The sequence below is a fragment of the Hemiscyllium ocellatum genome, chromosome 3 (assembly GCF_020745735.1).
Source record: "Hemiscyllium ocellatum isolate sHemOce1 chromosome 3, sHemOce1.pat.X.cur, whole genome shotgun sequence".
Classification (NCBI taxonomy): Eukaryota; Metazoa; Chordata; class Chondrichthyes; order Orectolobiformes; family Hemiscylliidae; genus Hemiscyllium; species Hemiscyllium ocellatum.
In genome coordinates this window covers 121,123,072-121,146,099 of record NC_083403.1, presented here as the reverse complement: position 1 = coordinate 121,146,099, position 23,028 = coordinate 121,123,072, and the positions used below count along the sequence as shown (strand labels likewise).

Here is a 23,028-nt window from a genome sequence, read left to right as displayed (position 1 = left end):
GGCCATGCTAAATTGCCCGTAGTGTTAGATAAGGGGTAAATGTAGGGGTATGGGTTGGTTTCGGGTCGGTGTGGACTTGTTGGGCCGAAGGGCCTGTTTCCACACTGTAAGTCTAATCTAAACTTGTACTTTATGGACCACTCCATAAGAAATCATAAACTGCCATCATGAAGAGGCTGTTAAGTTTACTTTCTTTGACACAATAAACAAGTTGTTGAACCCTTATAGTATAATGGAACTCACCAAAAATATCATGTCTTTTCAAGTTATAAACATGTTATTTATTTTCCAAGGTTTCCATATTACGGTCATAAGATCAGAAGAACAGGAATAGGCAGCTCGGACTCTTGACCCTGCTTCTCGTGTTCAACAGGATCACTGCTGATTCCTCATTTCCACTTTCCTGCCCTTTCCCCATAACCATCGATTCCCCTTCAGCGTTGCTGGCCTCGTTCAATGTTTTCAGTAATACCTCTTTCTAAAATATCCCGCCCAGAGCTTCTACAGAAACCTAACTTTTATGTCAATTGATCCACACTCTTATGAATATGTGACCAAAAAAAGATAAACACACTTTCACAATTACATTGCCAGCTACGGGAGAGTTCACTCTAATATCTGCAACAATCGTTGCACTTCAAAACCCCAAGCAACTAACCTCATTTCAACCAAATAACTGCTAGAATATATTCCATACATATCCATCCATGTGATAACACTGGATGTTAACTTTCTGGTACTTCAGAATAAAATCCTAATTTCTGACGATTATCTTAATCCTTTTGTTTTGCCTTTTTGATTATTTAACCACTAGTTCATTAGAAACCACTAAAACATCACAGCAATGAGGAACTCTTTCTCTGGGTCTGCATTGGAGCAGTCCTGAAGATGCCCCCCTCCCCCCCCATCCCAACCCCCACCATCTTTCATTCTGTTGTATATTTATGCTGCAGCCTCTATTTTCCCCTTTAATGTCTTTCAAGACTATTGCCAAAATACCAGTCTTAATTACAGTTCGAGATTCTTTCTCTGAAATGTGGTTCTTTTCTAAAATGCCATTCACTGTCAGACCCACTGGCCCTATTTAACCCCTGCTTTTCAGCAGCTTGTAGTTGCTCCTTTTAGCATCACTGGTAAGGCTGGTGTAGAGTCAGAAAAACGAGTTAGAGCATGAACAATGCTTGACTAATTTTGGAGAGGGAAAAACAAATGCTGTGCCTTTCATTAGCACATGCAATAATTTAACATTTTAAACTAACATTTGGAACACTTAAATATCGCCCAAGCCAACCTGACAAATTTACTTGGGGAATGGGATATACCTGTGAAAAATTGCAGCTCTCTCCTCAGCTGGTGATGGAGAAATGGGCAAAGCAAGGAGTGATTTCACTTCTGTTAATCTCTGACACTTACATTTCTGTGCAGTTGGACTTCTACTTTTATCAATAAATAGTTGATTTATCACCTTACTCATATATTCCATAGTTTCGGTTCATTAAGTAACAGCAGTCATTATTCTAAGCGAAGAAAATAGTCTAATCTAATGTAAACAACTAAATTGGTGTGTACTCCTAGACCTCATTTCAATCTCAAAAGACAAATTTTGACCAGATGAAGTTCAAAATCACCTGCATTGGAATCCGCTTGCTGTCATTAATGGCATTAACTCTCAGGGCTGTCCCACAACATCTCACATCCCAGAGGAAGGATGTGTCTCTAACAGGGGTGCTGTAAACATTGCTTGTGGGAATGTGACTCCCCTTGATCTCTAAGGGGTTGATTTGACTTGAAGTCAATGGAAGCAAAAATTGGGGATGATGCAAAGTAAACTAGTGACCTCCCACACCTGTTTTATACGGTTACATAAACTCATGATTTAAAAAAGCCTGCTTGGGCTGTTCTGTGCCAAGATTGTCTTCTCCACTGTCTTCACTTGTTGAAAAAGATGAGTGCAATGCGAAAACCATGATTTAAACTAAAATGCTCATATGAATAAAAAGGCCCTGACAACTTTGATGGTTGTTCTTACTGTATGATCATTTCAGCAGATTAACACTGGACATGTTCAGCTCCTGATAATTCCACAAACATAAGTAATATGGGAATTGTAAAAACTCTATTAGTCCAATTATCCAAGAGTGACACCCAGATGTGAATGCACTAGAGTCAATTATTATGGAAGTAATAGCTGGACATTCAGAAAGGCTTAACACAATCAAACAGGCAGCATGGTTTTATGAAAAGGAAATCATGCCTGGTAGAGTTGTTGGAGTTCTTTCATGATATAACAAGTGGAGCTGAGAAAGGGCAAACAGCAGTATATTTAGATTTGATAAATTGTTATGTAAGTGATTATTGAAGAATCATGTTCACATAATGGGGGGTAAAATATTAGCATGGATTAAGGATTGTTGACACAGAGAAGACAGACTGTTAATGGATCATTTTCAAGTTGGATACAGACAACTGGTGGGATGTCACAAAAATTATTCCTTGGAATTCAATTATTAAGAAGATGTTTCCACTGATGGGGTAGTCTTGAACTCGGGGCATAATTGGAGAATAAGGAATACTCAATTAAAACTCAGATGTTAAGGAATATTTTCTCCTAGAGGTGAACAAATGTCTGAAATTCTCTTGCCCAGAGAGTTGTAAATGTGAGATCACTATTTAAAGAGGAGGTAGACAGATTTTGAAATATCAGGAAGTTGAGGGTGATGAGTGGTTAATACAAAAGAGGAACTGAGGCCTGGGGCTGATCAATCATGATCTTGTAGGATGCCCAAACAGACTTGAAGAGCTGAATGGCCAACTCGTCCTCCTATGTCTTATGTTGTTATTTATCCCTAGGTTCAAATAGCATCCTGAAGCATTGGGGTGGGGTGGTGGGGGTGGAGGGGGGACATAGTGTCTCACAGGTAAGCACCACCGCCGCACATTTCTGATGAAGGGCTTATGCCTGAAATGTTGATTCCTTTGCTCCTCGGATGCTGCCTGATTTGCTGTGCTTTTCCAGCACCACAGTCTCGACCCTGATCTCCAGCACCTGCTGTGCTCACTTTCTCCACACTGCTGCCTCACAGCACTAGCGACCTACGTTTGATTCCAGTCTTGGGTGACTGTGTGGAGTTTGGACATTCTTCCTGTGTCTGCATGGGTTCTCTGCTGGTACACTCACGCCTGTTGTACTGCTGTGGTTCAAGTTGACAGCTCATTACAACCTTCTCAAGGTTGATATTGATTTTGCCAGTGACCCCAACATCCTCGAATACTTTAATGAAATCTTAATCTTATGACAGTCTATGGAATCACTATTTCAAGGGAAAAGGAATTAAAAAATGAATGATCATTGTCATGATTACTAGTCAGAAGTCCAAAGTATTGTGGATATTTTAATCTTGTAATTCCAAAAATGTTTTTTTAAAAGAGGGCTGATATAGCTAAAGGTGGCTGTGCATGTTAATTAAGAAGAATGTCGAGAAAGAGACAAACATGAAATTTCACCCAACTGCAATGCAGAAGGAACTTAGAATAACAGTACTTCAAAGCGGGGGTGGGATGGGGGTAAGGAGAAGAAACAAGTTGAAACAGACTGGACTGAGAGCTCTTGTGACTGCAAAGATAGTGAGGGGTTGACAATCCCCTTATTCAACAAATAAGCCACCCTCTTGGATTATGTCCCAAACTGGAGAAATATTTTTTTGATTTTTCCTTTGAAAACAACACAAGGACAGGGGTTAAAAAAACAGATTTAACTGATGAGGATTAGTAGGACTAAGCATTCTTGTGCGTACATTTCTGTGTCCCAGTGTTAACATACCATGAAGGTCATGGTCTAAGGACTATCCCCTGGTTATGCCTGTTTTGCAGGTAAAGGCACTTTCACTTAGAGTGCTACAAACTGGTCAAAAAAGGAAACTGGAAAGCAAAATCGGTCTTGATGCTGGAATTCAGTCACAGCTGGAAAGAATCAGAACTACAGAATCTCAACTGATCCAGCAAATTAAGCATCGTGAAATTGACTATTGAACTATTAATGTCAAACCTACTGGTAACCTCCAATGTAATGGCTGCAAGGTTCAACTATTTCACCTGTATGGTCCTTTTTTAAAAAAACTAGCATTCTGCTAGATTCATCTCATGTCCAATTTCTGTGTATGCATATTGCATTACTAATTCTTCTCATATTTATTAATTAATAAACTCAATCTTTTTGTGAATTCAAAAAGCGTGGTTAGTTTATCTTCTTTTGGGTCAGGAAGGAAGGTACAACAAGATGGTCTGCACAAGATTGTCAGAGATCAAATGTTGCTGAAGGAAAAGGGCACTCATTGACCCTAGACACAGTTCATTGCCTGCTGTTACTAAAAAGGAATATCTCTCTGAGCTAATTAATAATTGAAACTACACGGCAATAATTTTGACTACTGTTATGACAGACAATATCATGCCAATATCCTTTTACCTTTTTTCTCTTTAAATTTCTTTTCTTGATGTCTTAGTTGGGTGAAAGCAGACGTGGTCTCCCGGGCATGTGCAGCAGTGGATGCAACAAAGTCGACTCCTGCTGACAATCAGAGATGGCAGTGGCAGTTGGGATGGCATTGACGAAGGAGATACCCATAGGGGAAGGGGAGTGAGCCCAGCACATGAAAGAGCAAGCCTAGTGTGAGGGAGAGCGAGCCCAGCACAAGGGAGAGTGAGCCCAGTGCAGAGGAGACTGAGCCTAGGGCAAGAGAGACCGAGCCCAGCATAGAGAAGAGCAAACTTAGTGCGAGGTGGAGTCAGCCCAGTGTAGGGGAGAGCAAGCCCAAAGTAGTTTAGAGAGAGCTCTGAGACGACATTTGTGAGGTAGGCCCAGTGGCGAAAGATGGTGCCTGAAGATTGGCGACTTCATCATTGGCTGAGTCCGCTGCTGGCAATTTGGTGGCAGAGGGGCAACAGAGGAACACCGATTGTGGCAACAGACTCTAATGTTGTTGGGCCCAGTGTAGGCGGTGGTGAAGGTGAGTCGATACAGCAGCGAAAGATAGCGCCTGAGGATTGGTAACTTCAACATTCGTTGGGTCTGGGGAGGGTGGCTCAGAACTCCATCGTAGACGGGTCTTCTTTTAAAGCCATGTCTTCTTATTTTCTCTTCTTATTAATCTCTTAAAATGGCGCCAGATTAAGGCAACAAATGGAAGCTTTTCATTTATTTTATTGTATTTCATTGCAAAATGCATGTGACAATAAAAAAAATGTATTAATTAATTAATTTGAAATCATTCATTTCAAATTAACCTTGCTGCATCTGAACAAAGTCAGGGAGAAGTTCATCCCTTTTCATCCAGAGGCTTAAGAGTGAGGAATAATCTGTGGGACAATGTTTCCTTTAAGCCGCGTGGCTGCACGAACATGCAGCCAATCTGAGATTCCTCCATGGTTCAGTGCTGGTTCACACCAATTGCCGTGCAGATGCTTTGATTTCTGGTTTCTGAAGTCACTGTCAGTCAAAGGTTCAAGCTCCGAAAACAAAATGAGAGAGAGTCCTGATTGGGGAACCTTTCCCAGTGCGTGGTCACTCCATCGAAGGCCAGGGCTATGGGCTGCAAACCTCACTGAGAGACTCAACATGAAGCTTGAGAATGCTTAGGCGGAATATCGCAGTGCAATCCACTCAAGGTTTTCAAATGCTGAGGCATTATGCACATGCTCATTTTGCAAAATGACTTTGTTTGCAGGATGCGTTTGAGGGGTGCGTAGGTTAAGTTATTATATTTTACATTAGGATTAAATCTCGTCCCAACACTGTGGGCCAAAGGGCCTCTGCTGTGCTGTATTTTTCTATGTTTGGTGTTCTATGCATGAGAAGGCAGGCAGTGGCTCCAGAGGCAAAAGGTCATTCTGTACTCAAAGGTCAAATATTGCTCAAGGAACAGGACACTTATAGCCGTTAGACGCAGCTCCTTGCCTGTTCACATTAATGGGGAGGTGACAGCCTAGTGATATTACTGCCAGCCTATTAATATAGGGACCTGGGTTCAAATCCTGCTACGTATGAGCTGAATAAAAATCTGGCACTAAGAATCTAATGGTAATCATGAAACTGGTCCTGTGTTTTGGGGAAATTGATTAACAATATGCTCTAAGGAAGGAAACTACGGTATTTATTTGATCTGGCCCCCCCTGCAACTCCAGACCCGGAGCAATGCAATTGACTCTTAACAGTCCTCAGGGCAATTATGTGTGTGCAATGAAGATGAGGTGAGCAGCAATGCTCAGATCCTGTGAACGAATTAAAAATGATGTGTCTATTGGCTAATTAATAGTGGAAGTTACATTACAATTGTTTTACTCATAGTTATGAGATAGTAGTACCCAGAAGGAAAGTAATGCAAGAGCGCAGGGTGAATGCCCAGAACTGTCCATCTTTCAAGCAACCTATGAAGGAATTACCCTACCTTCTGATGCTGGGAGAAAGATTTGTTCAGAGACTGCATATGGCAGATACTTTGAGAGCAATGTCTACAGCATTTCCCCATTAAAATGATGGGTGGAAAACTACAAGCAACTGGTCAATGACTTGCCCAGTGTCAATGCCAATGAGAAAAGTTCTATGTTAGAATCATGAACTGAGAGAAATAGAACAAATTTCTTTTCCTTTACGTAATGCTGCAAAGTTTCATAAAACTGACCATGCAAGATTCAGTGCAGGTGCTTACCTAATATTGCTTCCTATCGGATATTTAGTCATAGAGTCATAGAGATGTACAGCACGGAAACAGATCCTTCCGTTCAACTCATCCATGCTGACCAGATATCCTAACCTAATCTAGTCCCACCTGCTAGTACCTGGCCCATACCCCTCCAAATCCTCCCTATTCATATATCCATTTGAAATGTTGTAATCGTGCGAGCCTCCACCACGTCCTCTGGCACCTCATTCCATACATGCCCCACCCTCTGCATGAAAAAAATTGCCCCTTATGTCTCTTTTATATCTTTTTCCTCTCACCCTAAACCTATGTCCTCTAGTTCTGGACTCACCCATCCCAGGGAAATGACTTTGTCTATTTATCCTTTTCGTGCCCCTCATGATTTTATAAGATCATCTCATAGCCTCCAACGTTCCAGAGAAAAAAACGCCCCAGCCTATTCAATCTCTCCTTACAGCTCAAATCCTCCAACCCTAGCAACATCTCTGTAAATCTTTTCTGAACCCTTTCAAGTTTCACAACATCCTTCCAATAGGAAGGAGACCAAAATTGCATGAAATGTTCCAAAGTGGCCTAACCAATGTCCTGTAGAGCTGCAACATAACTTCCCAACTCCTGTACTCAGTACTTTGACCAATAAAGGAAAGCATACCAAACACCTTGTGCACTATCCTATCTACCTACGACTCCACTTTCAAGGAGCTATGAACCTGCACTCCAAGGTCTCTTTGTTCAGCAACATTCCCTAGGACCTTACCATTAAGTGTATAAGTCCTGCTAAGATTTGCTTTCTGAAAATGCAGCACCTCACATTTATCTAAATTAAACTCCATCTGCCACTTCTCAGCCCATTAGCCCAAATGACCAAAATCCCATTGTAACCTGAGGTAACATTCTTCGCTGTCTACTACACCTCCAATTTTGGTGTCATCTGTAAACTTACTAACTATACCTCTTATGCTCACATCCAAATAATTTATATAAATGACAAGAAGTCGTGGACCCAGCACTCCACTGGTCATAAACCTCCAGTCTGAAAAACAACCCTCCACTACCACTCTCTGGCTTCTACCTTTGAGCCAATTCTGTATCTAAATGGCTAGATCTTCCTGTATCTCATGAGATCTAACCTTGCCAACTAGTCTCCAACGGGGAACCTTGTTGAACGCCTCGCTGAAGTCCGTATAGATCACATTAACCACACTGCCCTCATCAATCTTCTTTGTTACTTCTTCAAAAAACTCCATCTCTTGATCATTCTGAGATGTTAGCCACATTAAAGGAGTTCCTTCTTGAATACGTGTTCTAGTCACTAATTCTTCCTTTAAGTGTATTATTGTATCTTTAATTTTTTTGTACTTCATTGACTCTTTTGAATATGCAATCACTTTAAAGCTAAAGCCATTATATATTTTGTTAATGTGCCCTGTTCTGATGAGATGTACCACTCAATAGTTTTCACTAAATCCAATTTTAATATTAATTTTCTTTGATATAACTTTACTATGTTAAATATCTCAATTTTAAAGTACGGCTAACTAGCTAAGAGAAATACATAGGAATGTTGCAGTGAAAGAACCAGCTACTATTGCTGACAAGTCTTCAATGATATGTAATCTGTCTGATCTAATCAATAATCTCATACTGTGGTGGGCCTCTGCTAGTTCAGCCATTGCATCATTTTTGACCAAATATTATTCATCAAGAGACTTTAAAGCACCAGCCAGAGGTAATTTATAAGCAGGCCTATGATCCAGAATTGAAATTCAGGACTTATGTCCTTTCCATCAACAAAACTACTCTCATCTCTGCAATGTTGCCCATCTCTGTTCCTACTTTAGTCCCAATCACCAAGGAAATCTTAATCCACACTTCAGTCATCTGTGGAGTTGACTTCTCCAATGTGCTTCCTGGCCTCTCATCATCCTCTCTCTCTGAGTTCAAACTGATCCAAAGTGAACCCAACCATATTTAGATCGATGTTAAGTCCAATTCATTCTATGCCTAATCTCCAATGATTTACACTGTCTCTTTCAATTTACAAACTATGATTCAAATCTTTACTTATTCATTGCTCTCTAGCTCTGCAACATTTTTACCAATACATAGGTATTTGCATCTGTTTGAATATGACTTATCTGTAATTCCCCTCCAGTGGCATCATTATCAGCAAGAGAGAATCATCTCTTTTCTTTTAACACCTCTCAGTCATTTGAAACAAATATTTTTTTAAAAAATTTCTTTTTAGTAAGCAGCTATCAAACTTGCTGCATTGCCACATTTATTTGATAGCTTGAATTGGAGCATCATTGTGGAGATGGGCAGCAATGTTATTTATGGAAAATATTTGCCTCAATGCTTGAAAGTTTCAGGCTGCCATATAAATGTAAGTTCTTTCCTTTTCTTTTGGATACTGACATAAACTGTTACGCATTTGTTGCTTGTCTAACAATTACAACAGATATGATGCAGCATTCTACAATTCGTGAACTTGATTTAATTTCAACTCCTCACTTTGCTTTCATTACAATGAATGTTTTCTTCATTCGTTCTCTATCACCTCACACATGAATGAAATGGCTTTCCTTTGACCTTGTATGATTACTGAGTTAACTTTTCCCGTTGTTCGCTATTGTTCTTAGTGTAGCACTTTCACAGTGCTTACAATAATTTGCTTTGGGCTAATAACTATGGCAACAGCTTGTAAATGAGGTCATTGAAAGCTATTTTCAGAGCACATTGATCAAACTGGAACATTTAAATGTCTGTCTTGGTGGTCGGTGAGTTGGGACATGTTCTTAAATGAATGAAGGAAAACTGTCCCTTCAATTAAATGGGTTACACATTCACTTTGGCTCAATTTTAGTTTAACAAATTCAAACACTCGGTATCATGAAATTTATTAATATATTGATAAATTGATTTATCACTAATAAGAATGATACCAAATAAAACAGAAAGCCCATCCACATCTGTGGAGATAGAAACAAAGTTAATGCTTCAAGTCCAAAACTACTTTTTAAAAGTGAAGAAAGAGAGACATGTGATAGGTCTTATGCTGTTGAGAAAGGAACAGAAGTGATGACAGTGGGGAGGGTGCTGTTGAAGGTGATGTGGTCAAAAAGGAAATTTGAGGATACATTTGAGGATGGGAGATATTAAATGAAAATAATGTCATGGACGAAAAGGCAAAGCAGTGTTAACAGCTGTAGTAAAGAAACAAAGTACATGTGCAAGTGTAAATGTTAATGGCAGAATAAAGGCTAGATTTGTCTAAAAGCAAAAATTACAAAAACAAGAAGCAGGCAAGTATTTGGCAAAATAAATCAAAACAGAGGACAGGGTTCATGGTTTGAAGGTGTTGAACTTGATGTTGATTCCAGGTAGTTGCAAAGTGCCTCATCCAAAGGTGAGATGCTGTTTCTCCACTGGAACATTGCTACAGGCTGAGATAGAACTGACAGCACAGAAGCAAATGGCGAATAACTGGAAGGTGGACTCACGCTTGCAGATTGAGTGGCATTATTTTGTAAAGTGCTCACTCAGTCTGCTTTTAGCTTACTCAGTGCATAGAGTCACAGAATCCCTACAATGTGGAAGTAGGCCCTTTGGCCCAACAAGTCCACACTAAACCTCTGAAGAGTATCCCACCCAGATCCATTCCATTACCCTCTTACTCTACCTTCACCCATGACATATGCACCTAACCTACACATCCCTGAACATTATAGGCAATTTAGCCAGGCCAATTCACCTCAGGCAAAAGTGAGAACTGTAGATACTGGAAACCAGAGTTTAGATGAGAGTGGTGCTGAAAAAGCACAGCAGGTCAGGCAGCATCCGAGGATCAGGAAAATCCCTTCATCAGGATTTAACCTAACTGCACAGCTTTAAATTGTGGGAGGAAACCAGAGCACCCAGAGGAAACCCACGCAGACAAGGAGAGAATGTGCCAACTCCATACAGACAGTCGCCCAAGGCTAGAATCAAACCTAGGTCCCTGATGCTTTGAGGAAGCAGCACTAACCACGGAGCCACCATGAAACGTTATGAGGAGATGGCAAGAAATCTTTCACTTTCAGAAAGGGTTGTAACTAACTTTGTTGGAAGGGAAAATTTGGATCTGAAGAGCAACCCACCCAAACCCTATTATCCTATTACCCCTGACTAATGCACTGAACCAACACATGTTTGAACCCTGTGGGTAATTTAGCATGGCCAATTTACCTGACCTGCACATCTTTGGACTGTGGGAGTAAACCTGAGCACCCGAAGGAAACTCACGTAGACACGGGGAGAATGTGCAAACTCCAAAAAGGCAGTCACCCGAGGTCAAATGCAGGATCCTGGTGCGGTGAGGTAGCAGTGTGAACCACTGAGCCACCATGCTGCCCGTGTAAAGGAGGTAATGTTGTGTGCAGTGAATAGATTAGATTCCCTACTGGCCCAGTGTGGATTCCCTACTGGCCCAACCAGTCCGTACTGACCCTCCGAAGAGTAACCCACCCAGACCCATTTCCCCTCTGACTAATGCACCTAATATTATGGGCAATTTAGAATGGTCAATTCATCTGGTTTGCACATCTTTGGACAGCGGGAGAAACCAGAGCAAACCCACGCAGACACAGGGAGAATGTGCAAACTCCACACAGACAGTCACCTGAGGCTGGAATCAAACCTGGGGTCCTGGTGCTGTGAGGCAGCAGTGCTAACCACTGAGCCACCGTGCTGCCATAACTACATTTGAACAAAGTACAAGTAAATCATTGATTTACCTGGAGATGTCAGATGTAGGCTATGTGAAGGTGAACAAAATTGGAAATTCGAAGCACAATTTGTATTGTGGGCTGCACGGTGGCACAGTGGTTAGCACTGCTGCCTCACAGCGCCAGAGACCCGGGTTCAATTCCCGATTCAGGTGATTGACTGTGTGGAGTTTGCACATTCTCTTTGTGTCTGCGTGGGTTTCCTCCGGGTGTTCCAGTTTCCTCCCACAGTCCAAAGATGTGTAGGCCTGGTGAATTGGCCATGCTAAATTGCCCGTAGTGTTAGGTAAAGAGGTAATGTAGGGCAATGGGTGGGTTGTGCTTTGGTGGGTCGGTGTGGACTTGTTGGGCCGAAGGGCCTGTTTCCACACTGTAAGTAATGTAATCACAATTGATTTTTTTTCTCCGTTCTGGGTGAGAGTACACTGCAATGCTAACACAGTCATCAATATATCAGAAAGAAAGTAGGGACAGTGGGCTTGTGTATCACTATTACCGTGGGGGAGATTCAATAATGATGCAGCATGTATAAAGTAATGCCAGTATCATATGTTTTTCATGGAAATACAATTCTGTTGTCAAAACCCTGCTATAGTTTCTGGCATAGAAATTCCTTATAGGAGAAAGTGAGGACTGCAGGTGCTGGAGATGAGAGCTGAAAATGTGTTGCTGGAAAAGCGCAGCAGGTCAGGCAGCATCCAAGGAGCAGGGGAATCAACGTTTTGGGCATGAACCCTTCTTCAGGAAATTCCTTATGTAGATTAAGGAGATAACAATGCTTATGATGATGCAGCAGTGACAGCAACAGTCATGAGCTTCATTCAGAGCAGAGAGAAATGAGGAAAAAGAGGATATTTGTAGACAACTACCAGAGTTAGACTATGGTCACTGTTAAGCAGAGGCATCCAAATAAGTTCCAAAGTGGAATCAAAGCTCAAACCATTAACCATGAGGTAACCAAGGTTAAATTGGCTTCAAAACATTAAAACAAAGCCCTCTTATTATGTGACAAACTGCAAAATGTAAAAGGATCTAATTCTCTTCTCTTCAGCTTTGCTACATCTTTTGTATATATGTGGGAGTACAGGTACAATCTGATCTAAAATGTCTGTCAGGCTGCATTATTTGTTATCTATGGAACCTTTTCTCAACATTCTTAAGCAGTTTAACCTTACTGCAGTCCTGTCATTAATCCCTTTCCCTAAAATAGCAGGCTCCAGAAACCCATCACTGCCAACCTAACAATCACAATATTCATACACAATAAAGATTCCAAAAATTAACATGAACATTGTATCCTTTGAAAGTAATAGTTGCTCAGAAAAGGAAGTTAGTAATTTTCAGTGCTCACAGGTTTTCTTTAGTTCTATCTGTTCTGTTCCAAATTTCTTGATTAATCTCGTATTAAGCTGGTTAATGCAATAAAACTAGACATTTAGCAGAATGCTGTGACCTACAGTCTAGGTATGTGGATGGATTGGAAAGAAACAATATAAAACTCACCTATCGCCTTCTCTTAAAGTTTTCATTTGTTTTCCAATTAAACAAGCAAATAATGGACCAATTCTGGCTCCAGGGAGAAAATCTTCTGCTAAGCCACCAAGCCAGATGTCAATATTGTTTGGATGCCCATAGAGATCCATTATCTTTTCAACTAAATCTAAATCAGATATTGCTTTCCTTAAATTGGCTTTAGTTTCCAATCTTTCCAGTTCACAGAATTCCCTCCAGTCATTGTATCCTAAGAGTAAAGAAAAGTCATATATTCACTGTTAGCTTATGAAGTCAAAAAGAAACTCTGGTTCTGAAAATACATCAGAGGATAGTATCACACATCAGTTTGTGATTGTCTGTTTCTTTACTTTAGCAGGCGTATTAACAAATAAACAACTCAATTGAAGAAACAAAGAATTTCAAACATAGCTGTCAAACAGCAACTTATCACAATGTCACTCTAATGTGTCTGTATTGATCACAAGTTCAGTAATGCCATCCATTTCAATAAATGCACCAACCCTCTTCTAACAGGTATTGACACCATTGTCAGGGACCAGCATCAAAACATTCAGCAAAGGAGTAGAAACAATATAATTGGTAAAGTGACAGAGATCTGAGACTAGAGGATGTGCCCCATTATTGACGTTGATCTTTTTGATATAATAATGTCTTAGATTAGGGTGTAAAGGCATCATTTTAAAGTTTTCAGATGACACAAAATTCAGGAATGTGATAGGGAATAAGGAACAATGCAAACAGATTTCAGGAAGATTTGATGCAGGAATGAAATAAGCAGATACATAGCAGATGCAATTTAATGTATGGAGTGATATATTTCCACAGAAAAATGAAGCCATTTCAAAGATGCTCCAGGATCATAGAAAGCTCAGGCTGTATGTGCACAAATATTTGGAGAGGCCTGTTATAAAAGCATAAATAATGTTTATGCGCAGAGACTTAAGGACAGAAGCATGGACATTATATTAAGCCTTTATAAATGGTGGGTCAGCCTTTGACCGGAATATTGCATCCAATCCTGGGTGCCACACTTTAGGAAGATCTTTGAGGAGATACAAACAAAATTATTAGAATTATATTGGTGACTTTTCTGTTAACTGGAGATTTTTTAGCAATCCAAGGCTCTGCTCCTTTGAATAGAAAGGTTAAGAAGAGATTAAATAGAGATGGTCAAAATTGTGAAGGTTATTTACAAGACTAAATGAGGACAATCTGTATCCAATGGCATAGGATTGGTAACCAGAAGATCTACATTTAAGTTAGTTTGAAAATGAACGAGAGATAATGTGATGAGAAATTGCTATGAGCTAGAATGAACTGCCTGAAAGGGTGGTGGAGCCATTCAATAATAACTTACAAAAACAGATTTGATAAATATATGAAGGGCAACAGTGCAGCTCTAAGAGGAAAATTTGAATAGCACTTTCAAAAAGTTAGTACATGCATGGATAGCTGAATGGTCACATCTTGTGCTATATTTATATTTAAAATTCAATTGTTAGTGATATGGTTTGTGCTTTGAGACCCAAAATGCACCATGCAGATATATTTGAAATGGAAATGGGCAAGAGCTTCACAGAAGTTAGCACTTCAAGCAAACATTTTGCAATCGCTACCACCCCAAGTTTAAGTGGGGTTAAATGGGGATGCAAATTAAGTTTCCAACCACATTATTTCCATATTGTTTAAAATATATAACTGTAAAAATGTAGAAAGTTTGGTTTCAATTTTAAGCCAAAGTTGAGGTAGTTTAATTTTAGCTTCCTTAATTATGCCCAAGTGTGCTTACAAGCATTGCTTCAACTTTTAATCCAATTTAGAAGCTTTTTGGTACAAGAAAGCCCCAATTCATCTTGGGAGAGGGTACATCTTGGTTTTAATAATGTACATATAAATGAGAAGCAATCTCAGCTGGATAAGAATGGCATCCTGTTGATGTCTTTAATCAAAAAACAATTCAGACAATCAAGTCACGTGACATTTTATAAATTCCTACTTTGGAAATAGAACCAGTCTGACTCAAGATTGGAATATAGACAGTCTCTAACCTTACACCTTTCATGCATTGTCTGAGCTAAGATGTCACCTTTTTTTGTATAAAACCTTAAATTATCTCAGGACTGTGACTTGAAAGAAGTTCTGGGATTTACACATTAATGAATTGAAACCTGCAAACCCATTCCAAACGTTGAAAGACTTAACAGCAATCTGGGTTTGTTCAATATATCATTTTAATTGCATGGCACTATGATTTTGAGCTCAAGATCCTGCTCCACTAGTGACCTGATGAAGGAGCAGCGCTGCCAAAACCAATACCTCTAAATAAAACTGTTGGAATATAGGGGAAAGTGGGGACAGTAGATGCTGGAGATTAGAGCCAAAAAATGTGGTGCTGGAAAAGCACAGCTGTTCAGGCTCCTGATGAAGGGCTTTTGCCCAAAACATCGATTCTCCTGCTCCTCGGATCTGCCTGACCAGCTATGCTTTTCCAGGAGAATCAATGGTTTGGGCAAAAGCCCTTCATCAGGAGCCTGACCAGCTATTCTTTTCCAGCATCACATTTATTGACTCTGTTGGACTATAACCTGTTGTTGCGTGATTTTTAACTTCACCAAAAAACCTCTGTTGTATATGTTTAAGGAAAGAGAAAAAAAAAGAATGCTTGGGAATTTAGAAAGGCCAAGTAGCTCTGCAAAGAGAGTGGAAATCCAGCTAAAGGAGTGTCTATGTGTGTCTGATCTGTGACTGTCAGTAACACCCATATTTGTTCTGGGAAGTCGTATTTGAGATTTGTACCATGGCCCTAAGTTGGCTTCTGTGCAGCCAGATGCAGACTAAATAAGGGACTGTCTTCTGGAGGATGAGCATTCTTAAAACTGTACTGGACTGAATACGTGGCAAAATAAATCTCAGGTTTTAGCAATTTTTCAGAAGATTTGTAGCTCAAGTTGATGAGAAGTATGTAAGTTAGCTCACTGAGCTGAAAGGTTTGTTTTCAGATGTTTCGTCTCCATAACGAGGTAGCATCATCAGTGACAGTCCCTGGTGAAGCACTGGTGGTATGTCCAGCCTCTCTATTTATAGATCTTAGTTCTTAAGGTGGATGATGTAATTCCTGTGGACAAGGGATGCATGATCATTAATTTAAACAAATCAGACTATCTTATAACGGCAAATGCTCTGATTGCAGATACTGACACTTACCAGCAGGTGGCGATAAACCCGACCCCATGACTCCTAAACAAAATCTTATCCTTTCTAACAGGACTTAAAAAATCAGGAGAATTAAACAGGACAGACTTTGAAAATATGAAGCCAGATGGATCGAACACACCACGCTTCTTTGGATTACCTAATATACACAAAATTGGGGGCCCCACCCCTCAGACCCATAGTCTCTCTACCTGGTACACCAACGTACAGATTAGCCAAGGAACTCCACCAGAAACTACAACACCTAATTGAAGATTCACGCCACTCCATTCACTCCACCCAAGAACTCCTGAACACCATCAAAGACGGATACAACAGGATCTTGACCAGATGGGCCAATGGGCTGAGAAGTGGCAGATGGAGTTTAGTTCAGATAAATGCGAGGTGCTGCATTTTGGGAAAGCAAATCTTAGCAGGACTTATACACTTAATGGTAAGGTCCTAGCGAGTGTTGCTGAACAAAGAGACCTTGGAGTGCAGGTTCATAGCTCCCTGAAAGTGGAGTCTCAGGTAGATAGTATAGTGAAGAAGGTGTTTGGTATGCTTTCCTTCATTGGTCAGAATACTGAGTACAGGAGTTGGGAAGTCATGTTGTGGCTGTACAGGAAATTGGTTAGGTCACTGTTGGAATATTGCGTGCAATTTTGGTCTCCTTCCTATTGGAAAGATGTTGTGAAACTTGAAAGGGTTCAGAAAAGATTTAAGAGGATGTTGCCAGGGTTGGAGGATCTGAGCTACAGGGAGAGGCTGAACAGGCTGGGGCTGTTTCCCCTGAGGCTGAGGGGTGACCTTATAGAGGTTTACAAAATGATGAGGGGCATGAATAGGATAAATAGGAAAAGTCTTTTCACTGGGGTCGGGGAATCCAGAATTAGAGGGCATAGGTTTAGGGTGAGTGGGGAAAGATATAAAGAGACCTAAGGGGCAACTTTTCCACGCAGAGGGTGGTACGTGTATGAAATGAGCTGCCAGAGGATGTGGTGTAGGCTGGTACAATTGCAACATTTAAGAGGCATTTGGATGGGTATATGAATAGGAAGGGTTTGGAGGGAAATGGGCTGGGTGCTGGCAGGTGGGACCAGATTGGGTTGGGATATCTGGTCGCCATAGATGGGTTGGACCGAAGGGTCTGTTTCCATGCTGTACATCTCTATGAATCTATGACACCAAGATAGAAGAGGACGAAATAATGCTCTCCTTTGACATTACAGCCCTTTTCACATCAATTAACATCAACCTGGCCAATGAAACACTGGCATCACTATTAGGAAAACCAGGACCACACACACCAGACAGCATCAACTTCATCAGTAAAGACAACATCCTCAAGCTAGTGGATCTGTATCGCACCACCCACTTAACCCACATTCAATAACAAAACCTCCAAACAAGTCAACAGAACATCCGTGGGATTACCAATATCAGGGCTCATAGTGGAAGCAGTAATGCAGAGACTTGGACAAGCTGTTCTCCCATCTATCCAACCCAAACTTTGGGTCCACTATCTGGATGATTCCTTTGTCATCGCAAAATGGAACAAATTAGAGGAAACATACAATGTCATCAACAATACCTTGACAGGCATAAAATTCACAAAGAGGAGGAGAATGACAACAGACTCCCATTCCTAGACATAACAGTTGAACATACAGTTAACAGAGAGCTTCAAACAGTGTCTACAGAAAAACAACATACACAGATCAAATACTTAACTTCAGAAGTAATCACCCCAACACCCACAAACACAGCTACATCAAGACATTATTCCAATGAGCTACATCACACTGATGCACCCAAAAACTACAAACAGCAGAAGAAAAATACCTATAAAATGTTTTCAAGATGAACAGGTACCCAATAAACACAACCTGCCAATTCCTCAGAAACAAACCCAAACAAGCAGACATAACGCAACTAAAAACTCTCACCACATTACCTTACATCAAAAATATATCAGAAATGACTACCAGACTACTCAGACCCCTTGGGCATCATGGTAGCCTAAAAACCTACCAACACACTTAAACAACAAACTAATGAACATAAAGGATCCATTAGATACCACCAGCAAAACTAATATCATTTGCAAGATACCCTGCAAGAACTGTAAAAATACTACATTGGTCAAACTAGCAGAAAACTTGTCACCAGGATACTTGAACACCAATTAGCCACGAAAATACACGACCCACTATCACTAGTTTCCATTCATACAGACAAAGAACCCCACTTTGTCAGGGAAAAAACACATATCCTAGGTTAACGAAACAAAGACACGCCGAGAATTCTTAGAGGCATGGCATTCTAACCAGATGTTCATCAATAAACACATCAACTTAGATCCCATCTACCTTCCCTTGAAAAAGAAATGACATCACCCACCTTAAGAAACCAAGACCTGTAAATAGAGAGGTGGGACATACTCCTGCGCTTCACCGAAGACTTTCACTGATAATGTTACCTAGTATGGTGATGAAATATCCGAAAACAAACATTCCAGCTCAATGAGCTAACTTAAATACAAATCTAAGGTGTCTTGAGGTGCCAGTGCTGAACTGGCGTGAACAAGCTCAGAAGTCAAATGATGGCAGGTTGTAGTCCAACAAATTTATTTGAAATCACAAGCTTTCGGAATGCAGTCACTTCATCAGGTATAATGAGGGAGAATTTATAGGTAGAGAGATCTAAAGATCATACAAATGGTGTGAGTGGAGTGTTGAATAAGAAGTCTCTGCAGATGACCAAGAGTGATAGATGGTATGAGCAAAGTGTCAACAGCTGAATAACAAGCGAAGGGATGACCTATTAGATTAGACTTAGATTAGATTAGATTTACAGTGTGGAAACAGGCCCTCCGGCCCAACAAGTCCACACCGACCCGCCGAAGCGCAACCCACCCATACCCCTACATTTACCCCTTACCTAACACTACGGGTAATTTAGCTTGGCCAATTCACCTGACCCGCACATCTTTGGACTGTGGGAGGAAACCGGAGCACCCGGAGGAAACCCACGCAGACACGGGGAGAACGTGCAAACTCCACACAGTCAGTCGCCTGAGTCGGGAATTGAACCCGGGTCTACAGGCGCTGTGAGGCAGCAGTGCTAACCACTGTGCCACCGTGCCGCCCACTATTGTTTGATTAACAATATTGTTTGATTAAATTAGGTATTATGAGAGACTTCTTATTCAACACTCTCCTCACACCATGTAGATGATCTTTTGATCTCTCTGCCTCTATCTCTCTCTGCCTTCTGTGTCTGTGTGCTTTTCTATCTCACTACACTTGATGAAGGGGCAGTGCGCTGAAAGCTTGTGAGTTCAAATAAACCTGTTAGACTATAACCTGTTGTAATGTGACTTCTGACGTTTTTACATTAAGCAAACAGTTACCACCAGTCATGTGATTTACAGAAAACGTTGTTTAACAGAGAATCTCTAATGCCATGGTGAATTTTCAATTACCTCTTTTAAATAACCCACTTCCATAAACCATGGAAGTAAATTCATTTTACACAATCCTTCAAAACCCAAGTATTCCAAGCACTCTTAATATGAAACCAGTTATTGGTGTGAGCTACTAAGCATTGTACTTTTTTTTGTTTCATGTGTGAGCAATGACAGAGGTGTGACAGTTAATAACAATGTGTGGAGACAGTAGTCTGACATTGATTCCATGCAATAATGTGACAGACTCAAGAGGCATCTGATTGAGATGCTTGGCATTCAATCTTGGTTTTCTGTTATCATTAGAATGCTAATGAATGTTCAGAGAAGCATGGAATATATAGTACAAACCCTGATGGAGTGTTATACATCATTCATCCTCTTGCAGCATTGGGCCCATGGTGCATTTAAGTACCCAAAGGCATTGAATTCCAGGGCCACATTGTCCATCTATCTTCATCAACCAGGATAGCCTCTTACTGCCATCCCTCAGGAAACGAACCCCCCTTATCTCCTGAATGTTCTTCAGGAGAACTGCTAGGGAGGGATGATTGCACTGTACAACTTTTTGCCTGGTCTCTTGACACTTTCAGGGGTGGGTGGAGGTGTTAGGTAGAGATTGAGTGATACTCCTAGGTTGCAGAGAGTGAAGTGCTGTCCAAGGTGTCTTTTAAATGTGGCACCTGGACGTTGAAGCCTGAAAGTTCCTGGTTGAGGACTGAAGTCCTCTCTGCCTGCCTGTAAATTTGCTGTTTTGTCCATATTCATGCATAGGAAATAAGCTGAGAAGAATGCAAAACCTATTCACCTGAGAAAGCTCAACATGCCCTTTAGCATATATATCTCTCACTTTTAAACCTGCCTTCACTCAAAAACACAGCTTTCTTGCATGCTCCATGCATCTATTTAGTCATCACTGTTTCTGATGGCTTTGCTCAGTTTGTAAGAGATTATTTTTGGTGTTTCAATTCAATCCTGGAACCTGGTCATTTTAATTTTTACCCTTAGTTCTTCCTCACATTATACTTTTTAAACGATTACATTATATCAAACCAAACCTGCAAAAATATTTGGCTTGTCCCATACCTCTTAACTAGGAGCACAACAATACCAACTTCCCTTGAAAATCTTTTATTTTTGTCAGAATCTCTGACCCAACCAAATTGTTGAAATAAAATAAAACAGATAATTAATAAGAACCCGTGGAACATTTGCAATGGAATGGTACAGTTGGTAAGTGATCCCCTCTGATGCATTTTAGGTTCCTAATTGGTTTTTGTTCCATTGTTGAGTTGACTTAAAAACAGAAGCATAACTTTTGGATAAGTTTATGTTTAACAATTACTATGAAGTCAGGGCAGCAAGGTGGCTCAGTGGTTAGCACTGCTGCCTCACAGTGCCAGGGTTCTGGGTTTGATTCCAGACTCGGGCCACTGTCTGTGTGGAGTTTGCACATTGTCCACATGTCTGTGTGGGTGTGCTCTGGTTTCCTCCCACAGTCACAAAGATGTGCAGGTTAGGTGAATTGGTCATGCTAAATTATCTGTAGAGTTAGGGGGAATGGGTCTGGGTGGGTTGCTCTTCGGAGGGTTGGTGTGGACTAATTGGGCCGAAGGGCCTATTTCCACACTGTAGGGAATCTAATCTAATCTAAAAAATACCGGTAGTAATTAGCTTAAAGGAGCTCCTAGGGGGAACTGGAAGGCTTGAAGTTTTCCGTAGTGTATGATGGGTAGAGTACATTGACTGAATCATTGAGGTCCAGCTATTCTTCAAATGAACCCTTTTAAGGTAAGAATTATTCTTTTCAATCCATATTTTATACAGAAAAACATTAAAACGATCATACTCAATGCAACTGCTCACACACCGAAAACCTACAATTTTTTTTAATGCTTAATTATATTTGTAAGATATGGCTTTTCAGGTGGTTCAGTTTACCAGGAAGTCCATGGTCACGCCCTCGTTGCAGGTTTAACGATGCCAGATCCATTGCTGCAGCACTTGTCAGAGTGAATAATTTCTCTGTCAGTTCTTCAATAATCAGTTGATCTGAAGTCTGTAGTTTTGCTGGTTTAGCCAGTAGTCCCCTGAACAAGGGATTTAAACCACCTGCCAATCACAAGGGAAATACAGACTTAATTCCTCGCCTCTTGTAAGAATGCTGGGATATTATTTGAAGCCTCATAACAACAATAACCTTCTTTTATGATTCTCCAAGGACTGAAGAAGCTGTTATGCAGATTTATACTCGGGTACTTGGGATGCTCCTTGAAATGTTTGTCCAATCTTTGTATCCTAGGACTGATAGTTGCATGACCGAAACGGAAAGCTGCAGTTGCGAACACATTGGATAATGTGGGATTCAGCGTTTCATCATATCCATCATACTTTCCAAGTCGTTGATCAAAAGCTTGAGAGCCAAGGATTTTCGGAATGTAGTCTCTCATTGTAATAATCTACAGCAAATACAGTGAATCTCAACCATGAATAACTCTCAGAGGAATGTCACAAAATAGAACTAGATACATCATTACTAGACCAGACAAGTTAAAAGCATTATCCCAGGAAAGACGTTTTATGACTAGACATGTAATTGCAAATATTGCACTTATCAATGGTCAGTGAGCTTTCGAATACAACTCAGCAGTAGTTACTTATAAAGCTTTAGAAGGCTCATCGGAATGTTTTTAATAATAGGAATAGTCAGCTTGAAAACTATCATTAGCGTTTTGCTGTGTTAGTTGTCAAGTTAACTTCATACTGTGGCAGCACATAGATCTGCAGTATTTCTGTCTTTGATCAATCATCTCATTGCTATTTGTGGCCTCCATCTGTTGATGCCTGCTGTATTTCTCCAGTTTCAGTGGTGATGTCCTTTATTGCATTAACTGTGATGTGCTTTCAGGATTCCTGAGATCAGCAAATAGCTGTAAAAGTGAAAGCTCTTTCATTTTTTCTTTAAAGCTACGTGTGTGGTTCACTGCAATCAAAGCCAATTTGTGTGAAAGCCTTTCTTCAAAGAGTTGAGGTGGGCTGTGGTATATGGGTACTGCTTCTTCTCAATTATTTTGAGGTATGCATTTCAGGCTTATGGTTATGAGGAAGGTTCACCAGACCACAAATGTTAACGCTGATTTCACAGATGCTACTAGACCCGCTGAGCTTTTCCAGCACATTCTGTATTTGTTTTTGATTTACAGTATCTGCAGTTTAGATTAGATTAGATTACTTACAGTGTGGAAACAGGCCCTTTGGCCCAACAAGTCCACACCGGCCCGCCGAAGCACAACCCACCCGTACCCCTACATTTACTCCTTATTTAACACTACGGGCAATTCAGCATGGCCAATTCACTTGACCTGCACATCTTTGGACTGTGGGAGGA

The 23,028-nt window shown here is 40.6% G+C and overlaps 1 protein-coding gene across 1 annotated transcript in view; it reads right to left on the bottom strand.

Moving 5' to 3' along the window:
• Positions 1-23,028, bottom strand: part of tpo (thyroid peroxidase) — a 118,878-nt gene that overhangs the window by 11,148 nt on the left and 84,702 nt on the right. Inside the window, exons 10-12 of the mRNA XM_060855113.1 lie at positions 21,841-22,099; positions 21,582-21,752; positions 12,968-13,205 (exon numbers count right to left, since the gene is read on the bottom strand). Coding sequence (XP_060711096.1) covers positions 12,968-13,205; positions 21,582-21,752; positions 21,841-22,099 — 668 coding nt within the window. The remainder of the gene's footprint in view (positions 1-12,967; positions 13,206-21,581; positions 21,753-21,840; positions 22,100-23,028) is intronic.